Source organism: Conger conger, chromosome 10 (genome assembly GCF_963514075.1).
Source record: "Conger conger chromosome 10, fConCon1.1, whole genome shotgun sequence".
Taxonomy (NCBI): Eukaryota; Metazoa; Chordata; class Actinopteri; order Anguilliformes; family Congridae; genus Conger; species Conger conger.
In genome coordinates this window covers 22,158,887-22,186,272 of record NC_083769.1, presented here as the reverse complement: position 1 = coordinate 22,186,272, position 27,386 = coordinate 22,158,887, and the positions used below count along the sequence as shown (strand labels likewise).

Genomic DNA, 27,386 nt, shown 5'->3' with positions numbered 1-27,386 from the left:
AAAAATAAAAAAAGTTAAAAAGAAACCCCTTAAAATCACAATCAAGACCATTCTATTAGCCTAAATGGCTATCTCCAATCATCCCAGATAAGGTGTAAAAAAAAAAAAAAAAGATTTCTGACTTGAATTCATTTTCCATGGCCATTACCCATAACTCCGTTTTAGTTTTTTTTTTGTGTTTTTTTTTTTGTGTGTTTTTTTTAAAGTTACATTCCAATTACCTGCTGAAGCCCAGTCCATCCTGGGCTTCAGCAGAGCTGCCCACTCGGGAAGGGGGAAAGGGGGGTGGGGGGCGGGGGAGGGAGCAGGGAGGGCCTGTAATTGCATATAGGTTTGACTGCACCCCTACAGAACATCTCACACACACACACACAGACTTGCACGCACTCACACGCACACGCCTACACACAGAAACGCTTGTCTGCTCGCGTGTTGGAGGGGTCACCGGGTCACTCGGAGAAGCAGCCGTCCAGGCCCAGGGGTCCGTGCCGCTCCTTGCCGTAGGCGTGCCGCAGGCTGCCGTTGGGCAGGGGGCCGCAGGACGCCGCGATGCCGCAGTGCTTCAGCAGGTTCAGGCCGAAGGGGGCGCCGGCCGACTCTTTGGGAGGAAAAGGCTTCATGGTGGAGAGGATCAGGGCCAGGCAGTCTGCAACGTCCTTATTGGGGGCGCAGGCCAGGGCAGGGGTGTGTCCTAGGGGGATGAATGTACACACACACACGGGACGGGACACGCGCACGCACGCACACACACACACACACGCACACACACACACACACACACAGTTAGGGCTCTTCAGTCCGCCTCCCTGCCCTGTCATAATCAGCTGTATCACTACGGATGTGAGCGTTACTCAGACCGAGCCCAGCGGCCGGGCGTTACGGGCCCTGAGACGCACTCCTGACTCACCCTCCTCGTCCACCGCCAGCACGGTGGCTCCGCGCCTGAGCAGCGTCTCCACCACCGTCGCCAGGCCGTTCCGCGCTGCAATGTGGAGGGGCCTGCAGAGAGAGGAGGAGGGAACACTTAGAGAATAATTACTGCAAGCTTAACCCAAACCCAAGCAATTTCCACCTGTTTATGCAGTGTACACACTCTGTAACTATACTCTAACGATACTCCTTATAACTATAACTCCTTGAAAAAATGGATTAAATAAAGCAAGATACTTGAACCATTTACAACACTAATTTAATTCAACAATGAATTTAGTTTAGCTTATTTTCATAACTTGGGTATTAATAAAGTTTAAGTGGGTATTAGTGCGACAAATAAAAGAAATCCAAGTGAAAATAATGAAGTTGTTTTCCTATAGTGTGTAAAGAAAGAGTCCCAAACACTAAAGAGGCAAAACTATACATTTCCTGGATCGTAAAACCCACAAGTGTGCAAAAATCGTGATAAGCAGAACTACTAAAGCAAGCATCTCTGAACCAAAATGCAAACAATATACCCTGGAGTCCCCGAGTGTCTCCAAATCTATCCAAAGCTTTAGATCAAAACAATCTTATATTTTCCTGAAAATCAACAGTTTTGTTGACATGATACTTCTGCATCTGCATAATTCCCCAGGGGGAATTACCACATTTTCATGTCCAGTTTTGTCCATTATAAAGCATATATATTTGTCCCTTATGGTGGATTAAGATGAAACATTGACATCACATTGAAAAATAATATAAAGAAACATGACAAACTGTGGTACACATACCTAAATATGTAAGAATTCACTCTTGTACTGTAAGTTTTCTGTACTGTCATTTTTGTTTTCTGGAATTTTTTGTTGCAAGGGCATTACAACGCACATTTTTATTGTGAGTGGTGTGAATTCTAACAAAGCATGCCATTATGAGCTAGCACACTCGCTAACACTGCCTAGGTTCAGTTGCAGTTAAAATTTTACAGTTGTACATGCCATACCCCATTGGAAAGCTTATACTATACTCTACAAGATAAGAGTCCTCAAACAATAAAGAACTAAAGATTTTACCATTGTGTAAATAACTGCTATGCATTGTGGACAGCTGATTCTTTGTGAATTGAACCTTTTCCAACCTGCTCTGTAGCGGTTCCACTGACCTTCGGTATGCATGTATTGTACGTAAAAATTTGTGTTAAAACATTGTTACAAGGCCATTGTAAATCCCTTCCCATCATTGAAAAAGGCTCACTGACATGTTAACTCACCCTCTGCTTATAGGTATAAATTTGGGTTTCAAAACGTACAGTTGACGGCCCAACACATCGTATAACTGTAGAATAATTCAAGCTCATTGGTTGAAAATTGGTTCCAATTGCCACAGCCAATGGCGTTTCCAGAGCGCAGGGTGCGGGGCTGTAGTCAGCGCGTTTACAGAGAAGGGGGAGGGATAAACAGAGCTGTGGTTTGAGGGTGCTTGTTGCTGCTATTCCTCTCTTGACCATTAGAAGACTGAAATGACCTATTGTACCTTTAAAATAACACTGGTAGCCCCGCCCACAGCATACACCTCTCTGACAGGCCCCTCCCACCCCACTCTGGGGTCACCCTACCCCCCTTCTATCGAACTCACATTTGTAGTGCGCTGTTCGTTGCATTGATGAGGGTAGGGTTCTGGATCTCCCCCAAAATCAACAGGGCACACATCTCATGAGCCTGGGCAACACAATGTGCACAAACACACAAAAACACACAGAAACACACAAACACATACAAGACGTGTTGGTACAGAATTGTCACTGTGAACACTAAACACTGTAAACAGACCTTACATAAACAGTAAGATGGGCACATAGCATCAACATGCGACTCCAGACAGCTAGTCTTCTGGGCATTCAAAGCAAAATTCATTTCATAGAGGTTGGCAGGGCAGGGGCATGTTCCGAGGCATGGTCTGGCCCTCACCTTGCTGCAGGCCAGGTGTAGAGCAGTGTTCTTATTCAGGTCCAGCAGACTCAGGTCCGCCTTGGCCTGATGGAGCAGGATCTCTGCAGGGGAGAGAGGAGGTTTGACTACTTCAGACAAAACCCTCCACCATCTTTAACCGCTTCAGATTAAACTAGATGCATTATAATGCAGGGGGCCGTATCTGCACCATCCCATAACAGCTTAAAACAACAGATCGAAATAGAAAACCTAAAATAGAAAGACTGAAGGACAGTTTCATGCTGAATGCGGTACCATGACCAATGCGTAAATCACACGTTCAGTCCATATGCTCAGCACTGAACTCAAAGCACTCAACCATTAAAACCCTGAACACCACAGCTTATCTGAAAAGCATCCGGTCTGGACGGGCGAGACCAGCAACACGTTTGGCACCAACAGCTCCCGCTCCGTACACTCACCGACCGCCGCGGTCTGCCCGTTGTCGGCGGCGACCATGAGGGCGGAGCGTCCGGCGTGGTCCACGGTGTTGACCTCGGCGCCCTGGCACAGGGCCAGCTGCAGCCCGGCCACGTTCTCGCCGAAAGCCGCTGCGTGGAGAGGGGTCCTGCAGGCACGACACAGGGCAGCCCGTCAGGGAGCGCACTCCCACAGCGGAGGGGACGGAGGCTAACGGGAGGCTCCGGGGGAGCCGGGCTGATTTTCGGAAGAAACACCGCAGCCACCCCGAGTGTGACGAGGCCACAACCTGCGCAGATACTGGCTCTGATTGGCTAATGCCAGCCTGCAAACTGAAACCGCTGTGTAGTGGATAGGTGAGGGGACGCCCTCCTCGGGGCGGTCAGGTCCAGGAACGACGCAGAGCTGCACAGACTGAAGTGGCCGGCCTAGATGCCCTGAACATCGGCCAAATGATCATCGTATAAGAATGCATAACATTGTGTCATTCAAGAATTCCATGGCACTAAATGAGGTAAAAGCTGCATTTTCTGGAACTTTACGGTTTAGAAAGGAATGGAAGTTTGGGCATATCCACACATACACACACACCCACACACCCGGCTCACTCACCTTCCTTTGTCGTCTCTGCTGTTGAGGATCTGGGCGCCGGCGTTCTCCACCAGCAGCTCTGCGGCCCCATCATGGCCATTGATTCTGCAGGGAGGGGAGGACAGTTTCAAACAAACACCACCAACCATGAGCAAGGCTTTCACAAGGCACCCAGACATTTATTGAAATGAAGAACTTTCACAACACCCTCCTCCACAGACAACCACACATATACATGCACACGCATGTACACAAACTCACAAATGCATGCACGTACAGACACACAGACAGTGAGGGACTGATTTCATTGAGGCAAATCCAGCAAGCTGACATACTCACAGAGCACAGTGCAATGGGGTGAAAGGGTTTCCTTCCTGGATACTAAATGGTTTGTGTTCAAGTAAAACTTCCAAACAGTCTTCATGGCCTGAGAACATAAAAGTCACAATTCGCAAATCCAGCAGAGGACTTCTGTATGCCAATAACAGAGATCAGGTACTGGACTAGCCCTTTAAGGTGTAAGATCACATGATTAGAGTGGTTTTGACAGAACATTTTAATGCTGCTGTGACAATCTACTGGTAACTGAAAGCAATGGAGTTTGAGAACATTGACTTTTGACATTTGAAAAATATTCCAAAATGTGTGTACACGTAACCCCCTGCAGAGCGTTGTGCTCATCGTGGTAGGCGGCCCAGTGTGTGGGGGTTTAGTGTGTAGAGTGTGTGGGGCTGTAGTGTATGGGGCTGTAGTGTATGGGGGTGTGGGGTGTAGTGTGTGTAGTGTGTGTAGTGTGTGGGGGATGTCGGGTGTAGTATGTGGGGTGTAGTGTGTGGGGGTGTGGGGTGTAGTGTATGGGGGTGTAATGTGTGTAGTGTGCGGGGGTGTAGTGTGTGGGGGTGTGGGGTGTAGTGTGTGTAGTGTGTGGGGGATGTCAGGTGTAGTATGTGGGGTGTAGTGTGTGGGGGTGTGGGGTGTAGTGTATGGGGGTGTAATGTGTGTAGTGTGCGGGGGTGTAGTGTGTGGGGGTGTGGGGTGTAGTGTGTGTAGTGTAGTGTGTGGGGTGTAGTGTGTGTAGTGAGCGGGGGTGTAGTGTGTGGGGTGTAGTGTGTGTAGTGTGTGGGGTGTAGTGTATGGGGGTGTAGTGTGTGTAGTGTGTGGGGTGTAGTGTGTGGGGCTGTAGTGTGTGTAGTGTGTGTGTGGGGGTGTAGTGTGTGGGGCTGTAGTGTGTGTAGTGTGTGTGTGGGGGGGTGTAGTGTGTGGGGGTGTGGGGTGTAGTGTGTGGGGCTGTAGTGTGTGGGGCTGTGCTCACCGTGGTAGGCGGCCCAGTGTGTGGGGGTGTAGCCGCTGAAGTCCAGCAGGCAGTCCAGGGGGTCGGCCAGGCCGGCAGCCTGCACCAGGCTCCCCAGCAGCTCTGCGTGCCCACAGGAGGCGGCCAGGTGCAGCGCCGTGCGCCCGTGTGAGTCGCGGCACAGCGTGAAGGCGCTGTGGTCCAGCAGGGCCAGCACACAGTCCTCACAGCCCATCACAGCCTGCAGGGGGCGACACACACGGCTTACCCCCGTACCAACGCAGCTGAACAGGGACAGAACTCACACTGCACTGTACCCCCGTACCAACGCAGCTGAACAGGGACAGAACTCACACTGCACTGAATAAACATATGCACATGAGGGAGGGATGGGGTGAGTCCATCAAAATGACGTGCTATTTAAATCCCCTCTTTGCATAACTCACTTCTTGGTGGAACACACACACACCAGACCTGGGCCAACTACATAATTGTTTTCATATTTGTACGCATTTAAGTACTTTTCTGTGCTCGCTTGTCGGGTGCAATAGGTTCCCAAACAAGAGCAGTAAATTTGACCCAGGCCTCACACACACACACACACACACACACACACACACACACACACACACACAGTGGACTGACTCACCCCCCGGTGCAGGGCTGTCCTGCCTCTCTTGTCCCCGGTGTCGGCCGTGGCCCCCTTCTCCAGCAGCAGGTGCACGCAGTCGGAGTGGCTGCCCAGCACTGCCAGCATTAAGGGAGTCCTGCAAAAGCACCACATGTTCCTTTCAGACTGAAGCATTAGCCTCTCACCCGCAGCAGCACAGAAACAACCAGAGCTATTAGCTATTGCCACAGTGCATAACATTACCTTTAGCACAGAAAAGGCCTGGGATTCACCCTTTAGCATTAACACCCAAACAGCAGCAATAGCTGCTATAGCTATAGCTATAGCCTTAAGTATTAGCATGCCTATCATACAGCAGCACAGAATTGGGTGGACTTTAGCCATCCTTACCGCAGTAGCACACAAAATAGCCTGTGCTTTTGTATTAGCACAGAATCGGCCTGAGCATTAGCCTATAGCATTAGCATCCCTACCACAGCAGCACAGAAACAGCCTCTGTGGACATGCAAGCTCTCCTGCAGGGAGGACGGCGATATTATTATGACTCGCAGTGCGTTGTGGGAAGGAACACTCACTGCCCATGCAGGTCCGTGACGTCGGTGACGTCGGCCTTCTCCCCGCTGTCGATCAGCAGATGCAGGCACTCTGTGTGGCCGTTGGCAGCTGACCAGCAGGAGAGACAGAGCCTCACTCAGATACTCAGCTCAGCTCAGGCTCATGGGAGATTGTACACAAAAACTCACTCTCTCTCACTGTACACAAATACTCACTCACACTCTCACTGTACACAAATACTCACTATCTCTCACTGTACACAAATACTCACTCACACTCTCACTGTACACAAATACTCACTCTCTCTCACTGTACACAAATACTCACACACTCTCACTGTACACAAATACTCACACACTCTCACTGTACACAAATACACTCACACAGTCACACACCAACTCTCACACTCTCACACTCTCACCTGCAGCGTGCAGTGGTGTCCACCTCCTGCGGCCCTCTTTGAGGAGGCAGGAGGCCCCGTGGCCCAGCAGGAGCTCCACGCAGGGCGCGTGACCCCGCAGGGCGGCCAGGTAGAGGGCGGTCCGCCCGCCTCCGTCCCGCACGTCCAGACTCACCAGCGTCTCCGCCAGCACACGCAGCGCGTCACAGTGACCGTTGTAGGCCTGAGGAGAGACGCAGTCAGCAGCCAGCACACACCCTGCTCCTGGAGCAAAGCAGTCGTGAGCCCGGTTAACAAATCGGCCGAGAGACCTGGGAAAGCAAGGCTGCTACTGGAAGTGCTATCAGTGTCCCACTAGAGGGCAGTCAATCCAAACCCCAATGCCCCAGTGCAATGAAGAGGGGCTCTGTACTGTAAGAGACATCATCTTTCATTTGATGTTAAGACGAGGCACTGACTTGCTGAGGACATTCTGCCCCCGGGCCGTTTAATTGGGGGCGGCCTGTAGCGTAGTGGTTAAGGTAAATGACTGGGACGCCCAAGGTCGGTGGCTCTAATCCCGGTGTAGCCACAATAAGATCCGCACAGCCGTTGGGCCCTTGAGCAAGGCCCTTAACCCAGGCCCTTAACCCTGCATTGCTCCAGGGGAGGATTGTCTCCTGCTTAGTCTAATCAACTGTATGTCTGCAAGTACGTGTGTAAGCAACTGGTTACAACAAAAACCATCTGGCAAGTGGGTCCCGAGGACAGGAGTTGAGAAACACTGCTCTAGATAAGAGCGTCTGCCAAATGCCAATAATGTAATGTAATTGGTTACATAATTTCCTGCCTTGCTGAAGTTCTGGCACAAAATGGCTGCCGAGGACAAAGGACTTGAAGGCTGAAAGACTTGCTGTTGTTACCTTCTCTTCCACAAGTTTTCCATTGCCATTGCTATATAATAAGCCTCTGTGTGCTAGGCCTATGCCTCGTAAGACTGAGTGTTGGCAGTGTTGGGAGGCTCAGGGGAGTTGAAGTGTTGGGTACTCACAGCTAAGTGCAGGGGGCTAACTGGAACACTGCTTTCTACATCTCCCAGACAGTTGAAGGACATCTCCAAGAGCTGCAGAAAGAAGAGATGAAAATAGAGTCACATTTATCATTTGGGTCCTTCCAGATTAATGAGGAAATATAAGCAGTCCTGAGCCCATTTAAAAAGCGCTAAAAGGAGCCAGACACGAACACCTGACGCTTTGCACAAAGTGTGTGAAGCGCCTGCATGTGCACTCGTGAGGGTCATGGTTTCAAAACGGCCGATGACGGAGCGATCCGACTGAAGGCGAGGGCACATTAAGAGTGTAACTGCCGTGGTAACAGGCGATGTGCAGGGGGTGTGGTGCACGGCGGGGCTCACCAGCTCCAGGTTTCGCTTGTTGCCGTGGGCAGCCGCGTAGTGGACGGCGCTGTAACCCTTGACGTTGCGTATGGACGGGTCGGCGCCGTTATCCAACAAGTGCTCCAAACAGCTGCACACAGACACAGACAAAAACATGTATTGACAGACACGGAGAGAGAAACACAGAGGAACATAGAGATAGACAGACACAGATTCACGTGTCAGTCAGAGAGCAAAGAAAGGCTTCTGCTGCATGTCTGAGTAATAGTGAGAGCAGCAGTATGCTTCACACACACGGGGAGGAAGGTAATGTAGCCTTGTGGCTCAGGCTGGGATCCAGAAGGTTCAAGCCCCAGTCAGCCATGATAAGTACCGCCCAGCTGTTGGGCCCTTGAGCCAGGCTCAAACCCCACAGTGCTCCAGGGGAGTCTGATTAGTGTAATTAACAGTCGATTTGGATAAAAACGTCAGCTAAATGACTCAATAATAATGCTGCAATGAGGGCGAGCACCAGGCCTCTGATCAGCGTTCGTATTCCATGGGTGTGGCAGACACCACAGCCACAGCAGCGGGGCAGAGAGCAGGCCCCACACACGGGACAGGGTAGCGCATACTCACAAAAACGTCTCCTTCCCCCTCTCTTCTTCACTCTGATTGGCCCCGGTGCTGTTTCTGTCCATTCTGCAACACCAGGGTTCATGTTCATATGTTTCACAACCAACCGTTTACAGCAGCAACATAGGCGCACTCTACAACCACAGTGTAAACGTCTACAACATCAACATAGGCACACTCTACAACCACAGTGTGTGTACGTGTACATGCATGCGTGTGTGTGTGTGTGTGTGTGTGTGTGTGTGTATACAGGTGTGCATGTGTACACATGTACAGGTGCGTGCGAGTGTGTGTGTGTGTGTACAGGTGTGCGTGTGTACACATGTACAGATGCGTGCGAGTGTGTGTGCGCGCGTGTGTACACATGTACAGGTGCAAGCGAGTGTGTGTGTGTGTGTGTACAGGTGAGCGTGTGTACACATGTACAGGTGCAAGCGAGTGTGTGTGTGTGTGTGTACAGGTGAGCGTGTGTACACATGTACAGGTGCGTGCGAGTGTGTGCGAGTGTGTGTATACAGGTGTACACATGTACAGGTGCGTGCGAGTGTGTGTGTAAGTGTACATGTACGTAGTATGTTTATTTCTTTGTGTATGTTAGTATAAAATAACACATTTGAGATTTCCAAATCTTCATTTTCCAGAAGAAAAAGTAAGGAATTGACTACTTTTTACATAAAAACTTGATCAAGGCTGTCTGTGATCAGAAGCAAGGCGCCAACCAAAGTCTGCAGAAGAACTGTGGCAAGTTCTCCAACATGCTTGGAACAACCTACTTGCTGATTGTCTTACAGAACTGCAGGACAGCGTTGGCTATCTCAGACAAGTGATGCAGTCTTAACGCCGAAGCGTGGTCACAAAAAATATTGATTTGATTCAGTTCATTATTCTGCCAAATTACTAAAATGTAATGAAAAATATATAGTACATTTATTTTGGACCTTATTAGTATTATTATTTTAGGACCATTGAATTATTGTTAAAAGAATCTTATCTGGACAGAATGTTATACAGGTGCCTAAGACTTTTGCCCAGTACTGTGTGTGTGAGAGTTGACATGGGGAGCAGGCTCAGGCTGACCTGCAGAAGGCCTGAGCAGCAGCAGCGTAGTGCAGGGGGGAGCAGCCCTGGCTGTCGGGCTGGTTGACATCGGCCCCGGCGCTCACCAGCCCCACCGTGCAGGTGGAGTTCCCATTCGCCGCCGCATAGTGCAGTGGAGTCCTGCGCACAGACACACACACACACACCACACACCACACACACAGACACACACACACACACCACACACCACACACACAGACACACACACACACACACCGTATTCAGCACAGTGATGGCAGATGAAGAGGTGGCAATTTTCTTTTCTGATAGAAGTTTTATGTCAGCATGACAGCATGACTGAATTCTTATAGCTAGCGATAAAAAACATTTCCATTTTCAACTAGCTAGCAAGACAGTTTAATTTACTCCATGACAAGAACTTGCTAATAAACAAATAAAATGGACTGCCTCAGAGGAATTAGTCTTGCACACAATGAGCACAATATAAAATATAAGAAAGATACGGCATGTGACATATCTGTTGCTAAATGCAATTTGCCGTTTTCACAGCAGGGTTTAATGTCCATGCAGCCTCTCAGTTTTTAACAATCTCTGGCATCGCCCGCTTGCTTTGCTCTGCGTCATATCCCAGGGTCTGCCTTTAAAATGACTGAAATTTCACTAAAGACTCACTACAGAGGAGCCAATAAGCACTTAACAAGCATGGTTATGTTGCAGAAGCTCACCTTCCCAATTTGTCCTTCCTGCTCAAGTTGGCACCACTACTCAACAGCAAGTTAAGACATTCAATGCTTCTGCAGAGAGAGGAGAGGGAGGAGCCACGTTAGAGAGGGGGGGGGATTTCCACATCCAGCAGAGGGGCTGATAGGCCGGACGAGGCGTCCGTCACGGGCGTTGCCGTGGTTCCAGGCCTCACCCCCCAGAGGCAGCGGCGTGCAGGCAGGTCCTCCCAAAGTTGTCCGGAGTGTTAATGTCGAATCCGGCCGAGAGCACGTGCTCGTTGCTCAGAGACGACACGATGCTGTACAGCTGACCTGCAGGGCCACGACAGAGCCAAAGACACGCCCGGTGAGAACATGAGAATCTTCTAGAAGGGATGGCGCCAAGACAGAGGCGCACGTTTTTACAGTGCATGGCTATTTAATGAAAGAGTAGCTCGACAAATTCAACCAAATATCCAGGACTCTGTGAACAATGTCACTGAAACAGCTTCAATAACTGCCCTGGGTGACAAATAGTGATTTTAAAGAAAGCTTTCCACAACTAATTTAATTAACAGTGTTTGTAATATAGACTGCATTCTCTGCACATGTTTTACATGCTCAGAGGCTAGTATAACCTTTTTTTAAAGTTAAAATGTCACCCAGGGCAGTTACTGAGTTAAACACATGCCACAAATGGCGAACCGCACACAGAGAACGGTCGCTATGTGACACTGTCACGCGGACAATTGTGCGGATGATTTTACAGGCACTCACCTGAGGAGAGTAACTTGCGACAACAGTCTGAAAACCCGAAGAGCACGGCCAAGTGCAGCGGGAACATCCCGAGCATCCCCTGCCTGGAGACAGACACAGACACAGACACAGACACAGACACAGACACAGACACAGACACAGACACACACACACACAGACACACAAAGGGGTCAGAGATTCTGCTCCGACTGAGTGACAATGGGTTACATATTAGCCAGTGAGCAAGTCGGTATCAAAAATGCTACATTTTGAGGGAAAACATAGCTAATCATTCCTCCTCAGTCCTCGCTAATGCACGTCGGCTGCGACTGGCCAAAGCCCCAGAAACACGGCCCTCACCTGGCGGTGTCAGCACCGTTGGTCATCAGGGTGCTGATCAGCAGCTCATGGCCGTACTTAGCAGCAACGTGAAGAGGAGTATTGCCATATTTATCCACACAATCTATCTCTCCACCTGAGAGAGAAAGAAAGAATGTGTGAGAATGTGTGAGAGGGGGAGGGAGGGAGAGAAAGAGAAAGGGAAGGGGAGAGAGAGAGAGAGAGAGAGAGAGAGGGAGAGGGAGGGGGAGAGAGAGGGGGAAGAGAGAGGGGGGGAGAGAGCACAAGAATGTGTGAATGTGTGAGAGGGAGAGATGAAATGAGTGCTCAAACGTTTAGAAAAGGTGTCATTTCCTGGTCTCAGAGGCTCACCGTTTTGGATGAGGATCTGGGAGCGTGTAAAGCGGCCGTGAATAGCAGCCATGTGCAAAGGGCTCTTCCCTTCTTTACTCTGCGAGAGAAACACAGCGATTATTCCACAATAACCACACGCTCACCACTGAAAATCAATACGCCATTAAACCACAACCTTCACAGAAAGCCAACACAGACAATAACCTGTAATAACCACAAAGGAAGCAACAACCAACATTAAACAGCAATCATCTCAACAAAAACCAATACAGCCATTAAAATCACAGGAAATGCTCAAAATCAATAAAGTCGTGAAACCAAAATAATCTCACAGAGCCAATAAACAATCAGCCTGGCAAAATACACACTGCTAGTCCGACAGATTACACTGTCCCAATATTATACTTCTATAATTTTCCCATTATTTAGCCAATACGTTTTCTGAGCAGCCTCTCTATCAGGGCCATGCAGCCGGACGGCATGGCGCTCCACTGACCAGAAGAGGTCGCTGTTGCACAGTGCGAGTCTGAACGATCCCAGCAAGTGCCAAGGCCCTCCTCTCCTGGGGGAATCTGCTGCTGTAGCACTAGCGCAGGGGTGCCCGAAAATGTGCCCCGGAGGGCCGAGAGTATGCAGGTTCATCACTACACCACACCCGCTGAAATCAGCTGCCGTCGTGACGGGCTGAAAATAAAAACCTGCATACTCGCGGGTCTCCGTGGCACGACTGGACATTCCTGCTCGAGCGAGACCAATCCCACGCCACACCCTGGGGAGGCCACACCCCTGGGGAAGCCACAGCGGCGCACCGAAAGCGTTCGGGCGCGGCGGTAGGGCAGACCGCCCCCTGACCTGCATGTTGACGTCGGCGCCGTTGTTGACCAGCAGCTCCAGGCAGAGGGCTCCGTTGGTGGAGACGGCGGCCAGGTGCAGGGGGGTGTAGCCGCGCAGGTTGGGCTGGTTGACGTTGGCGCCGCGGTTGACCAGCTCGTTGGCCACGGCCTCCTGGCCCATGTAGCAGGCCACGTGCAGGGCCGTGTTCCCGAAGGCGTTGGGCTCGTCGATCTGGGGAGGAGCAGCGGCCAGTCAGAGAAACCACTTCACCACTCTCAAGCTTATGGTGTTACACACCCGGGGTGCCCAAAACGTCGTTTAATGTGCGATACATGACTTGGGAGCATGACGGCGTGTGGCAATATTCTTGTTTCTATGAAACCCTAAAATGGTATAAACGTAGCTAACATTCAGCTAAATGCAACAGCTTTTCTTGAGCTCCATTAGCTACATAGGCACTGTTGTTCACAGCACCACGTGAGTACCGGCCACTAACGGCTTTAAACAAAACTGCACACAAAAGTTTTGTAAGTCCCTTAACTCAAAGAAAATCACTCCAGGGGCTTTTCCCCTGCTCTCTCCCTCACCCCACCTGCAACAGTTCTCAATGGTTCTACCCTGCATAAATAAGATCTAAAAATAATAATACTAATACAGCAAAAATGTCTTCAATCCAAATGTATCATTTCTTGTAGATGAAATAAGCGATCATCCATCCATCCAGCGGATATGCTGAGTGGCTAGTGGAATGAGCCCCCCGCTGCACTGGGGCCGGTCAGGGCTGGCGTGAATGTTGGCTTTTCTTCAGGCCCAGCACAAGAACACATTCAGCAAATCCAGGCCTTGATCAATGACCACCATTAGCCGATTAGTCGAATCAGGCGTTTTTGCGCTGGGCTTGAAGCCTGCGGCCCTTCTGGGATATGACCGGACACCCCGCATTAGAGAGAAGACACCCGCCCCGGAGATAGCTTTTGGGATTTCTCAGGTCTGTAGCCATACTGAGCTGCAGCACACTGCCCTGCTAAAGGCACGGGACATAGAACAGTCCCCTCCCTGCTAGGGACATGACGGTACACAAAACAGTCCCCTTGTATTGTGTAATAAATATTGTAATGTTGTACTCAGGGGATTCTAGCTGCCAATGCTGGTATGCTAGTTAGTAAGTTGATGTATTCTTCATGGGTTCCAATTGTATCTGGATGGTCATGCTAGACCGTACTGTCCTCCAGGGTTCTCGTCACACTTGAGCCTGTGGTCAATCTGCACTTCATTGTACGTCGCTCTGGATAAGAGCGTGTAGGGAAGAATACATTTCCTGTTTCATTGTTCTTGGATGGTCACCTAACACCACAATCATACTGAATGATCAAGGGGGGTTCACTGTCTGCTTTGCTCACAATGGCCATTTGGTTTCCTTGATCACATCATATTATACAAAATAATGTGTATTTTTCTGCCTGTCACCCAATCAGGGACAACTACCTGTATTTTACATCAGGAGGTTTGGGGCATAAAAGCTCATTCCTTTGTAACATGAGTTTGTAACTGAACTGCCTTGCTTTTACCGGGTATGCTTCATACTGTAATTAAAGACTATTTTTGCTATATTAATAAATTGTTGTTAACCTGAATATCGGACTACAAGTTTTACTTCACAAAGGACCAAATTCCTACAGAGCGTCGGCTCAATGCTTTGTAATGTAATGTAAAGACATGATGGGACACAGGACAGTCCCCTATTAAAGACATGATGTTTATAGTATCCATTTATACAGGTGGATAGACTGTATGCTGCAGGAATGCAGGAGCAATATTGCGACTTGCACAACAGCAGCGTCCAGCCAGGGAATTGAATCAGCAACCTTTAGGTTACAAGCCCAGTTTCCTAACCACCATACTAGCAGTGTGAAACACCAGCAGCCCCAGTAAAGTGGGGTGTAAATGAGCGTTCCCTCAGTAAAGTGGGTGTGTAAATGAGCGTTCCCTCAGTAAAGTGGGTGTGTAAATGAGCGTTCCCTCAGTAAAGTGGGTGTGTAAATGAGCGTTCCCTCATTAAAGTGGGTGTGTAAATGAGCGTTCCCTCAGTAAAGTGGGTGTGTAAATGAGCGTTCCATCAGTAAAGTGGGTGTGTAAATGAGCGTTCCCTCAGTAAAGTGGGGGTGTAAATGAGCATTCCCTCAGTAAAGTGGGTGTGTAAATGAGCGTTCCCTCAGTAAAGTGGGTGTGTAAATGAGCGTTCCCTCAGTAAAGTGGGTGTGTAAATGAGCGTTCCCTCATTAAAGTGGGTGTGTAAATGAGCGTTCCCTCAGTAAAGTGGGGGTGTAAATGAGCGTTCCCTCAGTAAAGTGGGTGTGTAAATGAGCGTTCCCTCAGTAAAGTGGGTGTGTAAATGAGTGTTCCCTCAGTAAAGTGGGTGTGTAAATGAGCGTTCCCTCAGTAAAGTGGGTGTGTAAATGAGCGTTCCCTCAGTAAAGTGGGTGTGTAAATGAGCGTTCCCTCAGTAAAGTGGGTGTGTAAATGAGCGTTCCCTCAGTAAAGTGGGTGTGTAAATGAGCGTTCCCTCAGTAAAGTGGGGGTGTAAATGAGCGTTCCCTCAGTAAAGTGGGTGTGTAAATGAGCGTTCCCTCAGTAAAGTGGGTGTGTAAATGAGCGTTCCCTCAGTAAAGTGGGGGTGTAAATGAGCGTTCCCTCAGTAAAGTGGGGGTGTAAATGAGCGTTCCCTCAGTAAAGACAGGAGCAGGGCTGACCTCGGACCCCAGCCGCAGCAGGTACTTGACCACGTCGATCTGGCCGCTGGCGGAGGCGGAGTGCAGGGGCGTGTAGCCGCGCTTGTCCTTGCACACGGCGTCAGCGCTGCGGGACACCAGCAGCTTCACCACCTCCAGGTGCCCTGTGGGGACGGGGTGAGGGCCGTTAGCCTGCCGTAACCTCAGTGTAGGCCCAGCCAATCGAATCCTTTAGTCATCTGATCAGTAACTTTATCTGGCTATCCGGCTGTTCAGTGATCTCATTCTGACTTAAATTTTCAACCTGTAATATAAGGTATGTAGCCCTGGATGAGGTTTTGTGTCAAAAAAAACTTTTAGTACTAATATGAGCATTTAGTCAATTAATTTAGGATAATTCCAGAATAAAATCCAGAATCGGAATTGACAAATCAGAGCTCAATGCCAATGCACATGCGTGTGTGTGTGTGTGTGTGAACACATGCAGTCGGCGCTGATCATGCAATATGGGAGCAGGTAGGGGGTGTGGCCTCACCCAGGTAGGCAGCCCAGTGGATTGGTTGCCTCTCCTTCTTATCGCACGCGCTCAGATTGGCCCCTTTGTTCAGAAGCAGCTTTACCATCTGGGGGTGGAGAGTGTGCATAGGAGGGAAGAAGTCATTCAGTTGAGCATAATCACCAATAACTGTCAATAAGCAATCAATGACACCTACCAGTGCTGAGATGCTGGTGGTAGCCCACCCCACACCCCGTGGGTGAGCCTCAGTACCTCCAGGTACCCTCTGTCCCTCTCCCAAACCCCTGTGTGAGCCTCTGTTCCTCTCCCTAACCCCCGTGTGAGCCTCTGTTCCTCTCCCTAACCCTGGCCCTGTGTGAGGCTCTGTTCCTCTCCCTAACCCTGGCCCTGTGTGAGCCTCTGTTCCTCTCCCTAACCCTGGCCCTGTGTGAGGCTCTGTTCCTCTCCCTAACCCTGGCCCTGTGTGAGCCTCTGTTCCTCTCCCTAACCCTGGCCCTGTGTGAGCCTCTGTTCCTCTCCCTAACCCTGTGTGAGCCTCTGTTCCTCTCCCTAACCCTGTGTGAGCCTCTGTTCCTCTCCCTAACCCTGTGTGAGCCTCTGTTCCTCTCCCTAACCCTGTGTGAGCCTCTGTTCCTCTCCCTAACCCTGTGTGAGCCTCTGTTCCTCTCCCTAACCCCCGTATGAGGGTCAGTACCTCTCCCTAACCCCCGTATGAGGGTGAGTACCTCTCCCTAACCCCCGTATGAGGGTCAGTACCTCTCCCTAACCCCCGTATGAGGGTCAGTACCTCTCCCTAACCCCCGTGTGAGGGTCAGTACCTCTCCCTAACCCTGTGCCAGTGTCAGTACCTCCAGGTATCCGCTGTGGGCGGCGTGGTGCAGGGCGGTCCTGCCGGTGCGGTCGGCCACGTTCACGGAGCTCAGCAGCGCCTCGGCGCACCGCGTGGCCCGGTTGGCGGCCGCCACGTGCAGCGGGGTCTGCCAGAACTTGTCCCGCGCATTCATCTCCGCGCCCTGCCGCAGCAGCAGGTTCACCGCCCTCTGGTGGGGGAGAGGGGAACGCGCACAAACGCCGTCAGCCACACTATCGCTGCTGGGCAGCCTACCCGGAAGGTTGGTGGTTCCAGCCCCGGTGTGGCCACAATTACATCAGTGCAGCTGTTGGGCCCTTGACCCCACATTGCTCCAAGGGGGATTGTTTCCTGCTTAGTCTAACCAAAGTTGCTTCGGATAAAAGTGTTGGTTAAATAACTAGCAATGTCATGACAGCATCTACTACTCTACCAGCCACATAAGCTAGCTATCAAATGCCAACATCGTCTAGTCCAGGGATCATCAACTCATTGATACTCTGCACCACTGTATCCATAGTGCATCACAGAAGAAAGCTTTGCAATTAAGCAGATTTTTTTTTTCCCCTACATTGCATGCAATTTGATCAGGGGTGGCAAAGGGAACAGGAGGACAGTAACTAAGTAAATATTCTGTCGATAAGGATTGATTTTCCCCAGTAAATAAAAAATGTTGACTTACTTCATTGCGGGATGCAGCTGCCCTATGCAGTGGAGTCAGCCACACATGGTCCTTAGCATTAACACTAGCACCTGGAGGGAGGAGGGAGAGACATTAACACACACGGAGCCCAGACACGGAGCCCAGACACGGAGCGCCCAGACACGGGGCCCAGACACGGGGGCCCAGACACGGGGGCCCAGACACGGAGCCCAGACACGGAGCCCAGACACGGGGGCCCAGACACGGAGCGCCCAGACACGGAGCGCCCAGACACGGAGCCCAGACACGGAGCCCAGACACGGAGCCCAGACACGGAGCCCAGACACGGAGCCCAGACGTACCTGAATTAATGAGGAGGTCCATTATATGGACATCGCCCAGACAAGCAGCAGCATGTAGAGGAGTCCGGCGCTCTTGGTCCTGTGGAGAGAGGAGAGCAGCGGCAGGGGTTAGTCCTCCACCTGCTGGTTTCAGGGCAGAGCAACTGCAGGGGTTAGTCCCCAGCTCATTGGGCTTTGAGAGAGCACAGTGCAGGGGTTAGTCCCCAGCCTGTTGGTTTTAGGGAGAAGGAGGCAGCTCATCGTATTTCGGCAAGAGCCAGGTCCAGGGATTAGTCCCCAGCTTGTTGGGGACTCATTAAACCCTGTTTGTTCTGCGGAGTTACGGGCACCTCTCTGAGCTGAAATGGGACTCAGCTAGCTGAGGATGGAAAATGTCCTGCACTTGGCTAGTCTACACTTCCATTTACTTGCATTTAACTAGAGACCATCAATGTTTTATTTGTTCAAATAAATCTAGCTGTGTTTTCCATGATGGGTACAACAGATGTTTATAATCCCGGGAATGAGCTCTTTCAACTAATGAGATGCATAAATCACAACTGACAGGCCCTCCACCAACCAAGCCCATTTATTGAATTCATTCAATTGGCTTCAACATTATCTCCTAAACTTGTTTGTGTTAAACATGCCGTGGTAGCAAAAAATAAAAGCAGAAATATGAAGCAGTTTTGAGTCAGCAATCTCGGCCGTGAGAACCTCACAGCACTGAGGCTAATGGCGTGACTGGCAGAGTTACTGGGTGAATATTAGCATATTATCCTTCTTAAAGAAAAGTTTGATATCATGGCTATCAGTGATATAGATATCCAGTCCCTGCCTCAGGCCCGGCACCTTATTTTAAAAACGCTTATTCAGAGGGCCATCTGTGTGACTACCTCTCCGAAGCTGCCCGTCCTGGAATGCGAGGGGTGTGTGTGTGTGTGTGTGTGTGTGTGTGTGTGTGTGCGTGCGTGACTCACGACAGGCATGCGGTCACTCATCCCGAAAAACATTGCTTCAGTACTCTCCATGACCACCCCCTACTTTGGAGGACCTCTCCACTTTCATGAGGAAATGTACAATTTATCAGTATCTACAAGGGCAGCCTGTAGCCTCGTGGCTAAGCAACATGACTGGAACCCAGAAGGTTGGTGCAACCACACACAGCTGTTGGGACCTTGAGCAAGGCCCTTAAAGGGCACCTGTACCCAAAACGAGAATTTGCCTAGATCTGTTCAATACATCATAAATATAACTTTTCCCATTCTCTGAAAATAAAGAAGTCACATGACTTGATGTCACACCTTCGTCAGGTGTTCGGCAATATGTCTGCTCACTGGAGTGTTACCTGAATTGTTACGGGACCAACGTAGTCAATACATTACATTACATGGCATTTAGCAGACGCTCTTATCCAGAGCGACATACAACGAAGTGCAAATCAAACACAAGTATAGGTGCGAAGAGGACCTGAGAGGACAGTACAGTTCCGAGTCCAATTAAATAAATGAAATGTGTCGTTATGCGTGACTTATTTAGCTTACAAGAATTGGAAAAGTAATTTCCATGATATACTGATCAGATCTAGGCATATGCTCTTTTGGGGTACAGGTACCCTTTAACCCTGCATTGTTTCAGGCCGAATTGTCAACTGCTTAGTATAATCAACTGCATCAGCTAAATAAATAAGAACAATAATAATAATGTAATTAAAATATTTTCCTTAAACAATACAAACAGCATTTTCCTGTTCCCCTTCAAAGTAGGCTTCATTCGATCCCTCCCTCCATTTATAATCATTTTTTATATTTTATTTTTGCAACTTCAAACTTCAACCACCACTTCCCCCAGCCCCAAAACTGAACATCTGGTACACAAGACACCCTGCGACATTCACAACTAATGTTTACCGTTACAGCAGTTCCACTCACATAAAACTCAAGGAGACTCCGATATTAGGAGTTCTCAAAACTACCTACAAAACCCTTCAAAGGCTCTCTTCCCAAAGTTCAAATATTTGTTTTTAAAAATGGAAATGTTTGCCTTGATATTCTTGACTACTGTGAACACGGCACACTCTTGTCAAAAACCACAACCGGCAAAAAAACCCCCCCAAAAAACATGATTTGATTCTAAAAAGGTGGGCAGTTCCTTAACCCCAGACATTTTTACCCGAGTTTACACTGATAAAAAAATATATTTGATTATGTCAATTTACTCTTATCTATTTACTCACGTAAGGCAAACGGAAACCTTTTTTTCTTCCTACACCGAAAGTAGGAAATGTTCCCATGCAAATAGGAATGGGGCATAATCTGTCTTACAGACGTTCTGTTCTAGCAAACATGCAAATGTCTGGTGCTTGCACATCAAATCCTTCACAAAGTAGAGAATTCAAATGACGGTACCTTCTAGATGGCTTCAACACGCCAAATCCTTTGCCTTTTTGCTATGAATGTAATTTTATTCATTCTGTCTAAAGCAGATGGAAAAAGATTTGCTTTTTTTTACCTCCCAGCCAAAAACTGTATCTGGCTTCAAAGTGTATATCACAAACTTATAACTACGTCAGCAAAGTGAATGAACATTTATCACACAGTTTAAAGTGTGTGGCTACTCCCATTCAGTCGATCAGCCATTGTGTCACAGCAGGCTCTTTTTAAAGAGCAGTGCATCCTGCCAGCTCTGGCTCGTCATGGCTGTTGATGCGCTATAAACAACGGCCGACACGACTCCCTTTATAGACAAGCAGCTGCGCCACTGGCACATGGAGAGTTACATTTAAAAATGCTATGCTGAACAAATTAACCAGACTTCATGAATATAGCTTTATACCTTCTCACATATGAGGAAGCTCCCACAAAGCGCTCGGGTTTTCAGGATGGCACGGCATCGTTACGGAAGTGGACTTCGGCGGTAGCTTTTACGTTAATTTAATGTGCCGTGCCGTCTCTGCCGTGCCAAAAGACGCTGGGAGGAGAGCGTGATACTGATGCCCTGTGGCAGTTCTGTTTGCTCAGCGAGGCGGGTGCGCTATACGGGCTCATCTCCCTTTGCCTTTTTCATATTGGCAGACTCTACTTCCAGGAAAAGGCCATTTCGTAGCAGCGAGGGGCAATGAGTCATTCCCAATTCATAGCGAAATGGTTCCCAGAATGAAACTGCCATCGATATTTCACCTCTGACCCCTCCACGCTCCAGCCAACTCCGCTGCCTGCCCGCCAAGCATCAGCAGGTCCTGCACCGGCACAGCGCTCAGACCTTCAGCCCGGCACGGCCTTTTATTGACTGCTTAATATTCTTTAATAAATTACTTACTGGAATATCCACACAAAGGGTTATGAGCTTTCAGCCGTGCGTAAGTGGATTGATTTGCTATCGATCTGCGGGCCGGAGCTGAAGGCTCTGCAGAACGGACGGCCAGACGAGAACCGCAGACAAACCCACACGCTGTTCTGACACGCTGCGGGTAGTGTGGAGATGAGCTTGTGTGCAGGCAAATGTCATGGTGTGTGTGTGTGTGTGCGCAGTGTGGAACCACTTTTCTTGCCTCAAAAACTGAGGCAGAAATAGTCTTGGTAAAACACAAAACCCAGGCCAATGAGATGAAATGGAACAATATTTAAAGATCAGGCACACACAGGCACACACAGGCACACACAGGCACACACAGGCACACACAGGCACACACAGGCACACACAGGCACACACAGGCACACACAGGCTTGGACAGCTGGGCAGATTAGACCCCTGAGTGACAGACCAGAGTGAAGAAAGGCCCCGGGCGTTGGCCTGAGCCGTCCTTGCCCTTGCCTGAGCCGTCCTTGCCCTTGGCTCGGGCCTGCCTTTGGCTTTGGCTTTGTCCGCAGAGATTACAAACCCACTTTTGTTCTGACCCGGTCACGACCTTCTCCGCATCAGGACAGAGGAGAAAGAGTCGCTTGTGGGCCGGGACAGGCCGATACAGAGGCTCTTTAGTACAGGTTGCTACCACCGAAACGCGGGGCGCCTGAACTGACTGTGCGAAGGTCATCTCTTACAGGAGATCCACCCAAGACTTGCGCCAAGTCGTAAAACGCTGTGTTTTGAGCGATTCCGGTCTAAAACGAGATCCAAGAGGCACTTTATTTAACCCCTACAGTTTCCACACCACACAATGCAAAATCAATGAAAGGTGGCGGGTGCACTTGGCATCATGTTCGTTGCTTCAGCATGCTCAGTAGGGATCAGGAGGTTTCAGGAGGAGTGGTAAATGGAGAGGGATGAAATGCCGGGAGGAAAAAAAAACAACCACTAAATACGGCTGGATGGGCGGCCTCATATCCAACCCAGAGACCCTGTGCCCAGCAGCCCCCCGGGGTGGGGCATGACCAGCAAAAGGTTGGACCCAGAAGGTTGGTGGTTCAACCCCTGGTGTAGTCATGATAAGATCCGCACAGCTTGAGCACATGAGCAAGGCTCTTAACCACACATTGCTCCAGGGGGGGGTCCCCTGCTCAGTCTAATCAAGTCTAAGTCATTTTGGATAAAAGCATCAGCTGAACGATATTATAATGATATTATAATAAAAGTCATGCTGGGAGGGTTTTTAGCCCACAGGGCTTTCCACACCACGCTGGAAGCTCAACAACCAGGGACAGCAGTGGGCTGCCTGCAGCAGCTGCTGAAAGGCTCTGGTTCTGACTGGTGGACTGCTGAGCCTACAGCACCGGCTGACTCACATTCCATCCTGCACTCGTCCCAAAGCACAGGGGACACCACAAAACACATACAAATACCACTGCAGATCCCAAAATCAAGACAGAAATAGAAAACAAAAATAGGTGAAAAATATTAAAATATATATGAATAGTAATGACTTTTCAATACTCTAAACTGCAGTACAGTTACCGTCGAGACAGAATGAAGACATTTCTACGGCTCAAGTGCTTCCAGACTGGAGTAGGGGGAACACACAGTGGATTACAGGTGCTTAGCAACAGCAAGGCTGTGGGTTCGTCTCCAACCGACACCCTACTTTAAATAGAAATTCATGCTGTGCCACATCAGTGTTTGAAAGCTGCCCTCGCAGTAATCAGCAAAGCTCTCTCGCCGCTTGCATGTGTCCCTCTGAGACGGCTGGCGAAGGTCTCTCCGTTTCAGCGGTGCTTATGCCGTTCCACAGGTTTGAGAAGAAAAGGGGGGGACACTAAAAACTGTTCTTTATTCAATGTGGCAAACAGCTGTTTGGAGAACCATTAAAGCTGCAGGAATTCACCTGTCATTTCAGATAAACTGCCTCTTTATAGGGGAGAGGGGCAATACGGTCTCATCACGTCCACTTACCAGTGCATTGACTTCTTCCTTCTTGTGCAACAATAATTGAACTTCTTCAGCATTTCTGTTAAATATAGCCTGGACCAGGGGGGGCTGCAAGGCAAAAAGAAGGGGAATGTTGCATTAACCGTTTCAGCTCAGACCACCATAATCTTGAGACCACTTCAGTTTGGACTAGCCCTTATTTATTGCTTAAATTCTCATAGACTCATTTCTCGATTAAGAAGTTACTCACCAGGTCACCCACTAACACGTTCCACAATATTGACCTTTCAACATGATCATGAAACTTAACATGGAGTGCTGGCACCCAGCTCTGAAATAGTACTGTCGATGGACAGTTCAGTTAAACTGAAAGTAACATCTGCCTGTCCATTCTTAAAGAATCATGATCAGACTGCTGATCGGTCTAATTTCATCACAGATGAAGGAATCTAGTGACAGACTAGTAACTGCCACAATCAGAATCAGATCACAGAAGCTCCTCTAAAACATTCACTGCAGCTGTGCCACATTTGGTTCTACTGCAATTTCTGGTCTTATGGAAATGAGAATATGGTAAAAGTGACAATTTTTAATATTCTTAAATACTACTTACCATACATAGTGTTTAAATACAAACATTTTGGTAAGTTGTCTTCAATCAGAGCTTACCTGATAAACAGTACAAATCTGCATTTATTTTTTTTCCTCGATAATTGTGTCACAAAAAATGCACCTACCCAACTAAATTAGTAGCCTAGCAGCTAGAAGTAGCGTAGTGGTTAAGGTAAATGACTGGGACACGCAAGGTCGGTGGTTCTAATCCCAGTGTAGCCACAATAAGATCCGCACAGCCGTTGGGCCCTTGAGCAAGGCCCTTAACCCTGCATTGCTCCAGGGGAGGATTGTCTCCTGCTTAGTCTAATCAACTGTACGTCGCTCTGGATAAGAGCGTCTGCCAAAATGCCAAATAATATAACCTTCTCTGTCTAGCCGTTTCAAAGAACCTTTTCATTTATTAAATGCGTTTTTCATTTAACATATACAGTAACTTGGATATAAAAAGACAATATCTTAAAAGGCCGTTTCCAAGAAAGAATCTTGTTATAACAAGTGTTCAAACGTTTTTCAACCATAGCAGAAAGTACAACTCAAACGCGGCTCTACTTTCGTTCACACTGCAGCCTGCATTTTTGACAGGGCGTGAGCAGACGAGACGCGGTTTCTCTTTCCGGACTATCACCAGATCTCAACCCGCTGATATCCCTGTTATTCAGACTTTCTCTTCAGTGTCAGACACATAGCTAACTAGTTGTGTAAACCAATTAACATATTCTCTACAGCGACATATCCAATATATCCATTCGAGGGCCATTCCCGTATAACGTTAGCTAGCTATATCTTTTATTCAACTATTGATTTCTGATAGTTGGCTAGACTACATACTCGTAAGTTAGGTTACTTATTTAGCGAACAGTTAGCTAACACAATATCTAGCTAAACATAATAGCAAACGTTCGCCCTAGATTAATTAACGTTAGGCAGTCTACGGTTAATGCCATATTCGTTGCAGAAAGAGTAGACCGGCGTCAAAAATAAAGGCGGCAAGAGTCCCCAGAAGACCAGGTTTAACTAACCATTAGCTAACGTTAACTTGCCAAGTTACCAGCCTCCCTTTAACATTGGCAAGATAACACACTAACTATCCGACGGACAGTATGGAGTTAACCTGCTCGCCAATAGTGACTAACTGGACAACTGACAGGCAGCAAGCAAGCTTAGTTACCATCAAGCCGGCATCCATACCGAGAACTACTCGCTAGTGCTAGCTAGGTTAGCTTCCAAGCTAGCTTTCGGTTTTGAAACTGCGTAGCTAGATTAACGTTACACTATCTATCGGATGTTAGTTGGTTGCCAGCCGTCTGTCTGCTAGCTAACTACCATCTAACATAGCTAGTTAGCCATTTGACATTAACTACCTCGAATTATTTGTACTATTAAAGGAAGGGAACCCAGAGTCGCCTAAATTACTAACATTTGCTAACGTTAGCTAACCAGCAGCTACCTCACAGTAATTCATGGGATTTGCATTAGCTAGCGCCAGCTACCAAGCTAATAATGCAGCTTTTGCCGCTGTCTGCAGCTTACTAACCCCCACCTCGTTTCATCGCAGCTGATATCGTTAGATAGCTAATTAAATAGCTAGCCAGTAACTAGCCAAGCACTTCCATATGATGGCTAGCTACACTTAAACGAATAAAAGCCTAACCTAAATAGCATTCCATCGACAAACGTCAAAACCCGAGTTCAGCAACAGAAGCTAACATTAGCTACAAAGCTAACGTGTAGCTAGTGAATGACATAGCCTAGCTGACTTAGCTAACTAACGTTAGCTGGCGCTAACAATGAAGATGAAGATATCTACGCAATACGTAGAACTAACGCCCGATAACTTTATTTGAGGAAAATAGCATTTGGGGCACATTAAACACAAGAGGAATGGTGCAATAAAATAGCTGTGAATGTAAATAGCTAACGTTAGAGCTGGCTAGCTGCAGTTAGGCCGTAAATCGCGAGGCTTTCCTAGTCCACCCCGGCCCAAGGCTGTGCAACGAACCCTCCCTTGGAAAAAAGAATAAATAAAGAAAGACAAACGACCGTGTTTCTAGTCCTAGTGCATCGCATTTGATTATTTTCTTTACCTGGTCTGTTATATTGAGTATTCCCATCTCCCAAAGTCAGTCAGGGCGAAGCTCCTTCATTAGGATGGGACTGAGAGGTAACTGATGGTAGTTTTGTTTTATTATGATTATTATTAAAGGATATGGTCGTTCGCTCGGTATCGTCTGTGCTCGTCGTTGTTTATTGCTGAGATAGACTGCTCCCGACAGAGCAGTATCCGCCTACAGGAGTGGCGGCGGTACGGCAGGAGTGCAAAAGAGACGTCCAAGCGCAGCATGAAAGGAGTCAGCTTGTTACAACATCTCTGGCTGCTAGCAGCGATAGGCGCGCCCTCTAATGGTAGTTTGCGCGAAGTAAGTCATTTTCAGAGTTGGCATTAAGCATTAAATAACCAGGAGTGCCAATAATGTTGGCACCTATTTATTTATTTTTTTCTGAAAAAAAAAAATGAATTACTTAATCAATAAACATTGAAGCATAAGAATAAGTGTATTGAAATAAAAGGAAGTGGTATATACACATACACATTTTCTGCTAAAATGTTCTGGTACTTTGTTGAATTAATTGTGCAATTGATCTGAAATTGTGCACCTAGACCACTGGCAGCAAAACATCTGCAAAACATAAATGAATGATTGTGCATTGAGGTGACCATAGCACTCCAATCATAATTCCAATTAGGTTTGGTAAACTCTAGATGATTGTTTTGTTTATTCTTCATGCCACTCTTCCAAAGAGTTTTTTGGTATTGAGGTGCAACCAGTCTCTGCTATTCTTAAACTGTGATGGGTAATCTGCATTTATATAGCACCTTCATCCAAAGCACTGTACAATTGATGCTTCTCATTCACTCACTCACTCACTCACTCACTCACTCACTCACTCACTCACTCACTCACTCACTCTCACAAACACAAACAACCTCATCAATGGCGATTGGCTGCCATGCAAGGCACCAACCAGTCTGGAGCAATTGGAGGTTTGGTCTCATGCTCAGGGACACTTGACACACTCAGGGTGGGAATGAACCCTCTGACTACCAGACGACTGCTCTTACTTCCTGAGCCAATGTTGCTCCAAGGTTTATTTTGGAATTATTTGTCATTTTAGCACTATTACAGGCCCCTTCACCATCTTCCTCACTGTCCTCCGTGGGGACAACATGCACTAGCATCCTGCAACAATTACATATGTTTTTTGCCAATTATTGCCCTTACAGTGCTAAGTGGTGTATTTTAATGTTTATTTTTTGTACCCATTACCAAACTTGTGCTGATCAATTACCACCCGTCTCTTTTGAATTGACAGTTCTGTGGCTTTTCCCATGCTGATGGATAACAAAGTGATTTTGCATGTTTGTTACTTCATTTTTATATGCTAATGCAACAGGAAGTGATAGAATGACACAACATAGCTCCTTTAGACAGACATTAAGTAAATTAAGTAAAATTGTATTGCCAATTTCACTTTGTTTGATTTTATTTTAAAAAAAAACATTGAAA

At 48.2% G+C, this 27,386-nt stretch overlaps 1 protein-coding gene across 1 annotated transcript; it reads right to left on the bottom strand.

Moving 5' to 3' along the window:
- Nucleotides 1-333: 333 nt before the first annotated feature.
- ankrd52a (ankyrin repeat domain 52a) lies at nucleotides 334-26,023 on the bottom strand. Its single transcript, XM_061257248.1, has 28 exons — nucleotides 25,905-26,023; nucleotides 23,230-23,313; nucleotides 17,926-18,004; nucleotides 17,603-17,673; nucleotides 16,919-17,110; nucleotides 16,089-16,176; nucleotides 15,575-15,717; nucleotides 12,843-13,055; nucleotides 12,009-12,087; nucleotides 11,658-11,772; nucleotides 11,319-11,401; nucleotides 10,757-10,874; nucleotides 10,566-10,634; nucleotides 9,859-9,999; nucleotides 8,785-8,847; nucleotides 8,185-8,296; nucleotides 7,822-7,893; nucleotides 6,813-7,014; nucleotides 6,412-6,499; nucleotides 5,855-5,972; nucleotides 5,227-5,446; nucleotides 4,254-4,341; nucleotides 3,936-4,019; nucleotides 3,326-3,471; nucleotides 2,883-2,965; nucleotides 2,551-2,633; nucleotides 908-999; nucleotides 334-691 (listed from the first exon to the last, which is right to left on the bottom strand). The coding sequence occupies exons 1-28, from the start codon at nucleotides 25,929-25,931 to the stop codon at nucleotides 450-452; spliced, it is 3,195 nt and encodes a 1,064-aa protein (XP_061113232.1). The 5' UTR covers nucleotides 25,932-26,023; the 3' UTR covers nucleotides 334-449.
- Nucleotides 26,024-27,386: the final 1,363 nt, after the last annotated feature.

Excerpts from the sequence above, each read along its gene's own strand:
- ankrd52a (XM_061257248.1), bottom strand. The coding sequence starts at position 25,931 with ATGGGAATACTCAATATAACAGACCAG. Across the intron at positions 17,674-17,925 it reads GGACCTCCTCATTAATTCAG|GTGCTAGTGTTAATGCTAAG; the intron begins GTACGTCTGGGC and ends TCCTCCCTCCAG. Across the intron at positions 1,000-2,550 it reads ACGAACAGCGCACTACAAAT|GCCCCTCCACATTGCAGCGC; the intron begins GTGAGTTCGATA and ends CTCTCTCTGCAG.